The 13,286-nt window shown below is 43.4% G+C and overlaps 1 protein-coding gene across 1 annotated transcript in view; it reads right to left on the bottom strand.

The window, feature by feature from the left end:
• LOC102415659 (cartilage associated protein) overlaps positions 1–13,286 on the bottom strand; it is a 34,560-nt gene that overhangs the window by 1,944 nt on the left and 19,330 nt on the right. The window contains exons 5-6 of the mRNA XM_006076084.4: positions 5,732–5,877; positions 4,729–4,812 (exon numbers count right to left, since the gene is read on the bottom strand). Coding sequence (XP_006076146.2) covers positions 4,729–4,812; positions 5,732–5,877 — 230 coding nt within the window. The remainder of the gene's footprint in view (positions 1–4,728; positions 4,813–5,731; positions 5,878–13,286) is intronic.

Raw genomic sequence — 13,286 nt, 5'->3', positions numbered from 1 at the left:
CAATTTTATGAGCCCGATTCTTATATCTCTTCATTTCTAGAAAAGCACTAAAATCCTTCATGGTGACTAAAGACTAGCAGAAAGCTTCTGTGAAAAATACGTGCTTGACTGCATGAACTCCCACTTCACCACCACCACATTCATACTGACCGTCCCCCTTGCTTCATTAGAGCAGTTTCTCAGAGCGATCTGAAATGCTGTCGCCCGGGTTATAGTCCTCATTTTGCCCCCAACAAAACTTAACTCTCAACTCTAATGCTGTGCAGTTTTTAAAAGTTAACATCTTTTAGACTTTCCCAGAGCAAACAGTTATCCGAACCTGAAACCTGAAACATCTTGTTGCAGTTTATAAACTTTCTGAAATGGTAACAGGGCCTCTGCAAAATTTTCCAGGTATTCTTACACATATTTCAAGCCCAGAAAGCTATGAAGAACAATACCACAGATATCAGTAGACTGTATTGATGCTTTGTTTCAAGGTAGCATTTGGTCCTTTGAAACTTTTAAGGCTTAACTAAGAATTTTATTCTGTTAGTTACAGTTTATTTCAAATTATGACTTGCCATCATTTGATCTATAATTTAAAAAAAACAAGTCATTCTTCAGAAGTTATTTCACAATTCTAAAGACTTGATTAATAACCTAATTACTCTGGAATCTTCAGTGGAGCCCTGTTATCTTGAGAGCACCAAGTTCAAGAATCCTAGGAACTGTAAAGCCTGGAAGAAGCCTGGTCAGTTCACCAGATGGTTACTAGGCAGCTGTGTGACTTTCAGTAAGTCACGCTACCTTTCTGAGTTTGCTTCCTCATCTGTGACATGAAAGAGCTTTACTGTCTCATAAAGGGGCTCTTCTTCTAATACTTGTGATTGTTCTAGGTCTGCTCACAGATAAACATAATCTTACACACAGAAACTCCTGAGGAATACACACACACCAAAAAAAGGTTAGAACTGATAAACAAGTTCAATAAGTTTGCAAGATTACACTATCAATATACAAAAACCAACAGTATGTCTATATACCAGCAAGACACACAACTAGAAAATAAAAAAAAAAAAAAAAAGGAAAATAATTCCATTGAAGGTACCCAGACAACTGAATAGGGAGAAACTTTTCAATAAACAGTGCTGGAACAACAGCATTTCCACATGCAAAAGAATGAAATTGGACCACTGCCTCATAGCATATGGAAAATTAACAAAAAGTAGATTATAGATAAAAATGAAAGTTAAAACTATAAAAACTTTAGGAAAAAAAACAGTATATTTTAGTGATCTTGGATGAGTTTCTTAGATGTGACACCAAAAGTAACAAGAAAAAAATTGATAAGTTGGATTTCATAAAAATCTAAAACGTTTGAGCTTCAAGAGCAAAGTGAAAAGATAACCAAAAGATTGAGAGAAAATGTTTGCAATTAATGTATCTGACAGGGGACTTTATAACCAGAATATATAAAGAACTCTCACAACTCAACAATGAAAAGACAAATAGCCCAATTTGAAAATGGGCAAAGGAAAACAAAAATACTCCCCTCTTAAAAAAAAGTGGGCAAAGGGTTTGAATAGAATCAACACTTCTCCAAAGAAATAAACAAATGGTTAGTAAGCAGGAGAAAAGATGCTCAACATCATTAGTCAATAGGGAAATGCAAATGACGACCGCAATGAGGTACCACGTCGCACCTACTTCACACCTATAGGAAAACAGACAGACACACACACTCAAAGAAAGGCAGACGCTACAAATGTTGATGAAGATGAAACAGATTAGAACTTTCCTACATTGGTGGTGGGAAATGCAAAATGGTTCAGCCACTTTGGAAAACAGTCTGGCAGTTCCTTAACAAGATAAACACAGAGTTACCATGGGACCCAGCCATTTCACTCTTAAGTATAAGAGAATGGAAAATTTTTACCCAAACAAAAATCTGTACACAAATGTACACAGTATCATTATTCAAAGTAGCCAAAGAATGGAAAGGACCCAAACATCCATCAGTCAAGGAATAGACACCATGTGGCATGTCCACACAGTAGAATATTATTCAGCAGTGAAAAGGAATTTTTTTCATGTAACATGATCCATGTTACAACGTAGCTAAACTTGGAAAACATTATACTCGGTGAAAGGAGCTAATCGCAAAAACTAAAATCCATTTGATTCCACTCATAGGAAACATCCAAAACAGGCAGATTCAGAGACAGAAAGAAGGTTAGTAGTTGCCAGAGGCTGGGGGCACAAGCTGTGTGGACAGAGGGGAAAGAATGTAAAGTAACAACTAATAGGTTTTGGCTTTCATTTGGGTGGGGAAAATGTTCTCAAATCTGATAGTTGCATGAATGTGCAACTTTATGAATACACTAAAAGCCACTGAGTTGTACACTTTAGAAAGGAAAATTGTATGGTATGTGAGTAGTATCTCACATACCAGTTTTCTGTTCTAGAAAAATGTAACTAGGGAAACTGCTTATATCAGTGTTAAATGGAAAAGCTCTGATGTATAATTACCATCAGGTTTATGGTAAATATATTAATATATCAGAAATACATGGAAAAAACGGGAAGCATAAGCACCAAAATCTCAATAGTAGTTTGCCTTTAAATAATCAGGAACCCAATCCATCCCCATTTTCCTGAATATAATTTTCTCTACTTCTTAAACCACAGCAGCCAAGCTAGTTTGTGTCTGGCCTGTGTTCCTTCCTTTTCAGCATCCTTGTGATCTTATCCCAGGATCTGCCTCCAGAGAACCCAACCCAAGACACAAGGCATGTGCATCACTTCCTACCCTGTAAAGCACTTCCACGTCCAAAGTGGTATTTTCTTCTTCCAACCCTGTGAAGTCAATGTTATCAGCTGCATTTTGCACAGAAGAATTGAGGCTCAGGGCAGCTAAACGCATGGCAGTGGTCCATCCAACTCATGTGAATTTGTCCACAAAAAACAAATTTCATGATGACATTTTACTTACAGGTGCTTCACTGAAAACTGGGGCAGAGAAGAGCAGACATGGAGGCTTGGGGCTCTGGGTCTGGCCGAGCAGCTTCCAGACTTTCCTGCTCCCCGGGGTTCCTCTTCGATGAAGTGAAGGGTCAGCTGAGAACAAGCCCTCAGCTGTCTTCTAACTCTGAGGGATGGTGAGTCCTCAGCTGTCTCAGAAAGCATTCCATGGTCTGTTCCAAACACGTCTCTCTAAATGTTACTCCTGCATGCATGCTCAGTCAGTCGTGTTTGACTTTTTGTGAACTGTAGCTCTCCAGCTCCTCTGTCCATGGGATTCCCCAGGCAAGAATACTGGAATGGGTTGCCATGTCCTCCTCTAGGGAATCTTCCCAACCCAGGGATTGAACCTGCATCTCTTACATCTCCTGCACTGGCAGGCAGGTTCTTTACCCACTGAGCTACCTGGGAAGCCCAAACGCTAACCCCGATGATGGCTTTTCTGTGACTAGACTGCCCCAACACAGAATGACTGCCCCATAACCAGCAGAGTCTCCATCAGTAAAGGAATCAGCTGAGTAAGACTTAATCAGGAATTTCAAGAAAATTCCAGAGAAAGATAAAATGCTTAACTCATAAAAAGACACATACACACAAAAATGGACAGAAAAATTGGGATGTGGGTTTCCCAGAGTCTTCAGAGTGCTGAGTAATTGAATATTCACTGTTTTTATAAAGTTAAAAAATGAAGCTTGTTGCTCAGACATAAAAAGAAATGCAGTTATGCCATTTGCAGAGACATGAATGGACGTAGAGATTTTCATACTAACTGAAGTAAGTCAGAAAGAAAAAAACAAATATCATATATTAACTCATGTATGTGGAATCTAAAAAATGGTACAGATGAACCTATGTGCAAAGCAGAAATAGAGACACAGACATAGAGAACAAAGGTACAGACACCAAGGGGGAAAAGGCCAGGTGGGAAGAATCGAGAGGTTGAGACTGACATATATACATTATTGAGACTATGAATAAAATAGATAACTAATGAGAACCAGCTGTATAGCACAGGGAACTCAATGCTCTCTGGTGACCTAAACGGGCAGGAAATCCAAAAAAGAGAGGATAAATGTATATATATGGCTGATTCACTTTGCTGTACAGCAGAAATGAACACAACACTGTAAAGCAACTATATTCCAATATAAATTTTTTTTAAAAAACGATGGCTGGGAGCTTCCCTGGTGGCTCAGTGGTAACGAATCCACCTTCCAATGCAAGAAACATTGGTTTGATCCCTGATCCAGGAAGATCCCACATGTCATGAACAACTAAGCCCGTGTGCCACACCTATGAAGCCTGTGCTCCAGAGCCCCAGAGCCTCAACTACTGAGCCCACTTGTCCTAGAACCTGCTCCAATACAAGAGAGGCCGCCACAGCGAGAAGCCCGCTCACCACAACTAGAGAAAAGCCGACACAGCAATGAAGGTCCAGCACAGCCTCAAATAAACAAACAAATAAAACAGAAACGATGCCTGGACGGCTCCTGTGACGGGCGACTACAGCGTGGCTCCGAACTCTGCCAGGGAGCGTGGTGCTTCAGCCTGGGTTTCCTAGAAGCCCTTCTTGTCCAGGTCAGTCCACTGACGCGTTAAAACACTCACAGAAACCGTTTCCCAAGCCCTCTTCTGGATCTCATTTCAGGAATGACGGTGATTTTTAACAAAGACATGAGGAATATTTTTCTCTCCGTCAGTTGTGCGCTAAACATGAAAGCTCACCTCATCGTCGTCCATAAGATTTTCCTTAGCAAAGTCATACAGCTCTTTCTGGAGCATGGTCACATTAAAGAACTGGACTGCTTCCTGTTCAGACACAAACAGAGAACAGCGTATACAACCAACCATTTAACAGGAAAACTGGGGTGCAGAGGGAACGAGGGGTTGGGGTTTCTCTGGTGAGGGGATGATGAAAATATGCAAAATGAAATAGTGGTAAGAGCCATGCAGTGCTGTGAATATGTGAAAACCTCTGAATTGTGCATTTCGAATGCATGAACTTTCAACTATATGAATTATATCTCAATTTGAAAAACAGGGGCCAATTCCGAGTGAATGAAAGAGAAATGTGTGTGTGTGTGTCTGAACAGTGAGGCTGAAGGAAGATGTATGTACAGCAAACCAGGACAGCCGGCACAAATCGCAGTGAAAATACAACTTAAGGCACATGAGACAAGATCCTCTGAAAGTGATAAATAATCCACAAGTTTCCCTGAACACGTGCAAAACTGTGTGTGTGCATCAAAAGAATGTAATGATGATCCATCCATAAACAATCTTGCCATGGAGTTGTTAATAACGAAAAAAAAAAATATATATATGGTATGAGAGTAACAAGAGAGGCATTCATGATGAAATTCTTAGAAAACACAAAGCAAGTTGTAAAACAGTATGTAGGATCCCATTTTTGTAAAAATAAAGAATTAGATGCTGCATATACGGCAAACATACAGCTTTACCACAGCATGAGACAGAGAAAACATAAAATCAAGAGGCAGTGTCAATTCCTAACTGAAATGTTTCTGTAATGCTTGACATTTCAGGAGAGTTTGCGGATTTAGAAAAGAGAACAAAGGGGTAAAGTGTTAAAAGACAAAAAAGCGCCAGAAGCAAGCTGAGATTGCCTCGTTTCTGAAATAGCCCTTCTCTTCAGATGCCAAGCGGCCTCCCGGAAGTGGGATAAAGACGAGAGCGGAAACGCGATGGCCGGGGCGCCGGCGCTCACCGGCCTGGGCTGGAAATGCTCGTCCGCCAGCGCCCACTTGTCCCTGTGGTACTGATAGTACACCAGGTTCTGCTGCATGACCTTGTCGCTCTGGTCAAAGAGCAGGTAGCTGACCGCGCAGGGCGCCGCATTCTTCAGGTCGTTCACTGTGGGCGGAAGAGAGAAAACAGGAACAGGAAGTCAGCCAGCCTCTCAGGAGAAGAACAGTTCTCCGGTGAAGAACAGCTTCCAGGAGAAAAAGATCACCAACAAGCCCCCTCTGCAAGCCCCTCCGACGGAACTCCTGCAATGACGAAAAGAGACACAACAACCTCAGGGATGAACAGGCCGTAGACAGGATCTCCAGGGAAAAGAGGAATCCATTTGTGAAAATGACGTAAGTTCCCCGGTACACAGAGGCCAAGGCAGAAGTAATTAGTCAATCCCCGTCAGGCCACCGTGAGCTGGGCTGGTGTCACGTCCCTGGGGCCTGAGCAGGCCTGCATCTGGTGGCTGGACTCTCATGGGTCTGACGGAGGATGGGCAAGCAAATGAGACCCCTTGGACCTGTACTGCCCACTCCCCTCTTGATGGGACCACAATCTCCAGAGCCAGGCAGGCCCACAAAAAGCCACAAGAAGCCCAGGGCACCCAAAGACCTGTGGATCCTCCTGGGCTGGAAGAGCTTCGTAAAGTCACCTGGTCTCTCCTCCTCATGTCCTGGTGCTGGGCTCCCACCTCCACCCTCCTTCCTGAGAGTCGCCCCCACCTATGGAGGAGGTGCTCCCTCAGCAGAGCGGTTTTCCAGATGCTGAGATTTCTCCATGGGGACAAAGGGAAAGGGAAGAAGGAATGAGACATTGGACCCTGGGCGTTTCTTCTGGCACATTCCCCTCTCCTTGACAACCCAGGAACAGGACCTCCCTAAGGCTCTGTCTGCCCAGGTAACCAGATCTGGGTGTCACGTCGTGGCCTTTTCCCATAACTACAACTCTAAAACCCCCACTTAAGGCCATTTCCTGTTCATCAACCCTGCAAGGACTGGAAATGACACCTACCTTCAAGAAATGTACTGCAGTAGGCTATGAAAAAATATTCAACATGGGGCCGACTTTCAAACAGCCAACTTCAAAAGGTAAATCTCATTCATACTGTTTTAAAAAAAGTAATGGAAAAGCTGCTCCACATGACTCAGTTCAGTTCAGTCACTGTCATGTCTGAGTCTTTGCGACCCCATGGACTGCAGCACGTCAGGCTTCCCTATCCATCATCAACTCCCGGAGCTTGCTCAGATTCATGACTACTCCTATATGTATGTGACATATATCCATATGACTACTTTTAGAGAAAGGCAAATCAAAAATGCAAGGAGGAATCGCCCCACAGCCGTCAGCATGGCCATCAGCAAATGGTCTGTATACAGACAACAAATGCGGAGGCAGAGTGCAGCAAAGACAATCCTCCAACCAGGTTGTTGTGAAAGTAAATTGGGTATCAGGCACTTTGGAGAACAGTGTGTAAGTTCATTAAACTAACAATAGAGCTAGCATATGATTGGGCCACCCCAGTCCTGGGCATGTAACTGGAGAAAACCAGAATTCCAAGAGACAAGTGCACCCCTGATTACAACAGGCAAGACAGGGAAGTCACCACAATGTCCATCGACAGATTGATGGAAAAAGAAGAGATGCCACATGTTTACAACAGAATATTACTCAGCTATACAAAGGATGAAATGGTGCCGCTGGCGGCCACACTGACAGACCCAGACATGATCATACGAAGTGATCATATCAAGACAAATGGTATACGAGATCACTTAGATTTGGAATCTAGAAAATAATAAGAATTAACTCATTTATGCAACACAAAGAGACTCACAGAGTTGGAAAACAAACTTATGATCACAAAGGGGAAATTAAGGCGGAAGGGATGAATTAGGAGCTTAGGATTAACAGTTGCACTCTTTTATATATAAAACAGATAATCAAGAGGGACCTACTATACACCACAGGGAACTCCATGAAACACACTGTAAAACTACAGGGATAGGATCTGAAAAACAATACATACATATGTGTGCGTAACTGAACCAATTTGCTGTACAACTCCAACAATATAGTATAAATCAGTTCTATTTTAAATTTTTAAAAATTACATAAAAAAAAAGCAGTGCCCACCATATTGCCCTCAGGGCATGGGGACCCGGGCTGGTGTCACATCCTGGCACCCTGAGAGGCTTGGGTCTCAAGACTGGACTCTCACGGGGCTAAGGGAGCTGGGGACTACATGCCATCAAAGCAGAGCCCCTTGGACCTGTAAGGACTGGTCCCCTCTGGATGGGACCACAATTTCCAGATGCAGGTGGGCCCTTCAGAAACTACATGAAGCCCAGAGCATCCAAAGACTGGTGGGCCCTCAGGCTGGAAGAGCTTCCAAAAGCCAGCAGGTCTCCTGGACGTGTCCTGGTGAAGGAACTCAGCACCAACCTCGGATGACATCACCCTCAGCAGAGTGGTTTTGCAGGGGCTGGGATTTGTCTGTGGGGAGAAGGGGTAAAGGAACGAGACACAGGCCCCTGGGCATTTCTCCTGGCACCTTCTGCTCCCTTGACAACCCAGGAATTGACTGACTTTCCTGAGGTTTTGGCTGCCCAGGTGATCAGACCTACATGAGGAAGCGCTGCTGCCTATGGCGGTTCCTCATTACCACCACTTTAAAACCAAGGTTTATGGACACTTCGCCTTCAATAACCCTGCAGGGCTGCAAATGACACCTGCCCTCAGGAAATGCCCTGGGGTAGGTCGCAGGAAAAAATGTCAAACAAGGTCGACTTTCAGGAAGCCTGCTACAAAATGTAAATTTCACCCATACTGTTTGAAACAAAGTATGAAAAAGATGCTCTAAATGGCTATCACTAGACAAATGTCAATCAGAACTACAAGGAGGTATTAACTTGCACCAGCCAGAATGGTCATCAGGAAAATGTCTATAAACAGTAAATGCAGAGACAGGGTGGAGCAAAGGAAACCCTCCTACAAAGTTCTTGTGAATTTAAATCTCCAGGAACTCCAGAGAACATCGTGAGTTCTTTCAAAACTACTGAATAAATATAGAGTGGGCATATGATTTGGCCACTCCACTCCTGTACAAGTGGAGAAAATGGAATTTTAAAAAACACGTGCATCCCAACATTCATTGCAGCACTGCTTACAACACCCAGGAATGGAAGCCGCAGTGCCCATCGTTAGATGAACAGAAAATGATGTGGCCCATGTAAACAATGGAGGAGTACTCAGCCATAAGGAAGGATGAAATGATGCCATTGGCAGCCACCTGGATGGACCTAGACACGATCATACTAAGTGAAGCAACTCAGACTGAGAAAGACAAATATTGTATGAGATCACTTACAGTTGGAACCCAAAAACTGATACAAATAATTTATGTAACACAAGGAGACTCACAGGTTCAGAACCAATGTATGATTCTATAAGGGGAAATTGGAGTGGGAGGGATGAAGTAGGAGGTTAGGATTAATAGATACACTCATATACATAATATAGAAAATAAAAAAGGACCTACTGTACAGCACAGGGAACTGTGAAACACTCTAACAACCCATAAGGGAAAAGGATCCAAAGCACAATACATCTATGTGTGTGCATCACTGAACCAATTTGCTGGACACCCTAAACAACGTTCTCCTTGACAACCCAAGAACTGACTTTCCTGATGCTCTGGCTGCCCAGGTGACCAGACCTGCACATGAAGTGGTGCTGCCTCCTTGTGGTCATTTCTCATTACTACAACTTTAAAACAGGCTTTTATGCACACAGTTAAGTCAAGTGGGCTTTAGGAAACATCGCTACGAAAAAAGCTACTGGAGGTGATGGAATTCCAGTTAAGCTATTTCAAATCCTAAAAGATGATGCTGTGAAAGTGCTGCACTCAATACGCCAGCAAATCTGGAAATCTCAGCAGTGGCCATAGGACTGGAAAAGGTCAGTTTTCATTCCAGTCCCAAAGAAAGAACGCCAAAGAATGTTCAAACTACCACTCAATTGCACTCATTTCACATGCTAGCAAAGTAATAGTCAAAATTCTCCTGGCCAGGCTTCAACAGTACATGAACCTAGAATTTCCAGATATTCACGCTGGATTTAGAAAAGGCAGAGGAACCAGAGATCAAATTGCCAACATCCGTTGGATCATAGAAAAAATGAGAGAGTTCCAGAAAAACATCTACTTCTGCTTCATGGACTACGCCAAAGCCTTTGACTGTATGGATCACAACAAACTGTGGGAAATTCTTCAAGAGATGGGAATACCAAACCACCTCACCTGCCTCCTGAGAAATCTGTATGCAGGTTGAGAAGCAACAGTTAGAACCAGACATGGAACACAGACTGGTTCCAAATTGGGAAAAGAGTACATCAAGGCTGTATATTGTCAGCCTGCTTATTTAACTTCTATGCAGAGTACATCATGCGAAATGCTGGGCTAGATGAAGCACAAGCTAGAATCAAGATTGCCAGGAGAAATATCAATAATCTCAGATATACAGATGACACCACCCTTATGGCAGAAAGCAAAGAGGAACTAAAGAGCCTCTTGATGAAAGTGAAAGAGGAGAGTGAAAAAGCTGGCTTAAATCTCAATATTCAAAAAACTAAGATCATGGCATCTGGTCCCATCACTTCATGGCAAACAAATAGGGAAACAATGGAAATGGTGAGAGACTTTATTTTTCTGGGCTCCAAAATCACTGCAGATGGTGACTGCAGCCATGAAATTAAAAGACGTTTGCTCCCTGGAAGAAAACCTATGACCAACATAGACAGCATATTAAAAAGCAGAGACATTACTTTGCTGACAAAGGTCCATCTAGTCAAAGCTATGGTTTTTCCAGTAGTCATGTATGGATGTGAGAGTTGGACTATAAAGAAAGCTGAGTGCTGAAGAATTAATGCTTTTGAACTGTGGTGTTCGAGAAGACTCTTGAGAGTCCCTTGGCCTGCAAGGAGATCAAACCAGTCAATCCTAAAGGAAATCCACTCTGAATATTCATTGGAAGGAATGATGCTGAAGCTGAAGCTCCAGTCCTTTGGCCACCTGATGCAAAGAACTGACTCATTGGAAAAGACCCTGATGCTGGGAAAGACTGAAGGCAGGAGGAGAAGGGGACGACAGAGGATGAGATGATTGGATGGCATCACCGACTTGATGGACATGAGTTTGAGCAAGCTCCAGAAGTTGGTGATAGGCAGGGAAGCCTGGCGTGCTGCAGTCCATGGAATTGCAAAGAATTGGATATGACTGAGCAACTGAACTGAACTTGCCTTCAAAAATCCTACAGGGCTGGAAATAACACCTGCCTTCAAGAAATGCCCCAGGGAAGGTCAGGGAAAAAAAAATTCAAATAGGGCCAACTTTTAAGAAGCCAATTTAAAGATGTAAATTTCAATCACACTGTTTGAAAAGAAAAAACAAAAAAAAGTGGTAAAAGTGCTCCACAAAGCTATCATTAGAAAAATGCAAATCAGAACTGCAAGAAAGTAACAGCTCATACCAGTCAGAATGGCCATCAGCAAAACATCTATAAACAGTAAATGTGGAGACAGGGTGGAGCAAAGGGAACCCTCCTAAGCTCTGGAGAACAGTGTAGAGGTTCTTTTAAAACTGAAAATAAAGCAGGGAAAAGGATCCATGCCACTCCTGGGAGTATAATCTGAGAAAACTAAATTTCAAAAGACACATGCATCCCAGCGTTCAGTGCAGCAATGCTTACAACACTCAAGACATGGAAGCCAGTGTGACAGGTGAACAGAAAAAGATGTGGCACATGTATCCAGCGGAATGTTACTCAGAGAGCAACAGCGATACCACTGGGAGCCATATGGATGGACCCAGACGTGATCATCTGCAGTGAAGTCCATCAGACTGAGAAATACACATATCATATGAGCTCATCTACAGGTAGAATCTGAAAACTGATACAAACAAATTCATATATGTAAAACAAAGACGCTCACAGAGTTACAAAACAAACATATGATGCCCAAAAAGGAAATTAGGGCAGGAGGGATGAATTAGGAGGTTGGGATTAACATATATGCTCTCATATACATAAAACAGATAATCTAGAAGGACCTATTATATAGCACAGGGAACTGTGCTCAACACTGTAATATAAGGGAAGAGGATCAAAAAAACACATCCACAACTGAATCAAGATGCTGTATACCTAAAACATATTCAATAGTAAAATTCTACTTCATCTAAGATAAGATATAAAAAACCCAGTGCCTGCCATATTCCCCTAGGGCCTCGGGGCCCTGAGCAGGCTAGGGTCTGAAGACTGGACTCTCATGGGGCTGAGGGAGCTGGGAGCTGTGTGCCAGCAAAGCAACACCCCTTGGATCTGTAGTCCCTGGAATCCTACCTATTAGACCATAATCTCCAGATCCAGGCGGGCTCATTAAAAGCCACAGGAAGCCCAGTGCACCTAAAGACTGGTGAACTCTTCAAGCTGCAAGAGCTTGGAAAAGTCACCTGGTCCCTCCCCATGTCCTGGGGTTCCTACCACCAGCCTCCGAGGACAGCACCCTTAGCGCTGCGGTTTTTCAGGGGCTGGGATTTCCCCGCGGGTAAAAGGGTTAGGGAAGAAGGAATGAAACACAAGCGCTGGGAGTTTCTTCTGGCACATTCCGCTCTCCTTGACGACTAGGGAACGCGATTTTTCTGAGGCTCTGGCTGCCCAGGTAACCAGACCTGGGTGTGAAGAAGTGCTGCCTCCTCGTGGCCGGTTCTCCTTACTACAGCTTTGAAACAGGCTAATGGACACTTGACTTCAATAACCCTGCGGGGCTGCAAATGACACCTGCCCTCAAGAAATGCCCTGGGGTAGATCACGGGGAAAAAAAGTCAAAACAAGGTCGACTTTCAAGAAGCCTGCTTCAAAATGTAAAATTAACTCTTACTGTTTGAAACAATAACGTATGAAAAAGATGCAATGCTCTAAACTAGACTTCGGAGAAGGCAATGGCACCCCACTCCAGTACTCTTGCCTGGGAAATCCCATGGACGGAGGAGCCTGGTAGGCTACAGTCCATGGGGAGGCGAAGGGACACGACTGAGCGACCTCACTTTCACTTTTCACGTTCATGCACTGAAGAAGGAAATGGCAACCCACTCCAGTATTCTTGCCTGGAGAATCCCAGGGACGGGAGCCTGGTGGGCTGCCGTCTATGGGGTCACACAGAGTCGGACACGACTGAAGCGACTTAGCAGCAAACTGGACAAATGTGAATGACAACCATGAGGAGGTAGCAACACACACCAGTCAGGATAGCTATCAGCAAAACATCTACAAACAGTAAATTCGGAGACAGGGTGGAGCAAAGAGAACCTTCCTACAAGGTCTTGTGAATGTGAATTGGTAACAGCAACTCTGGAGAACACCGTGAGGTTCTTTCAAAACTATTGAATAAAAATAGACCAGGCATATGATTCGGCCACCCCACGCCTGGGCGTACAAGTGGAGAAAACTGAATTTCAAGAGACACATGCACCC

This window comes from Bubalus bubalis, chromosome 21, assembly GCF_019923935.1.
Source record: "Bubalus bubalis isolate 160015118507 breed Murrah chromosome 21, NDDB_SH_1, whole genome shotgun sequence".
NCBI classification, from domain to species: Eukaryota; Metazoa; Chordata; class Mammalia; order Artiodactyla; family Bovidae; genus Bubalus; species Bubalus bubalis.
This window is presented reverse-complemented; position numbering and strand designations above follow the sequence as displayed.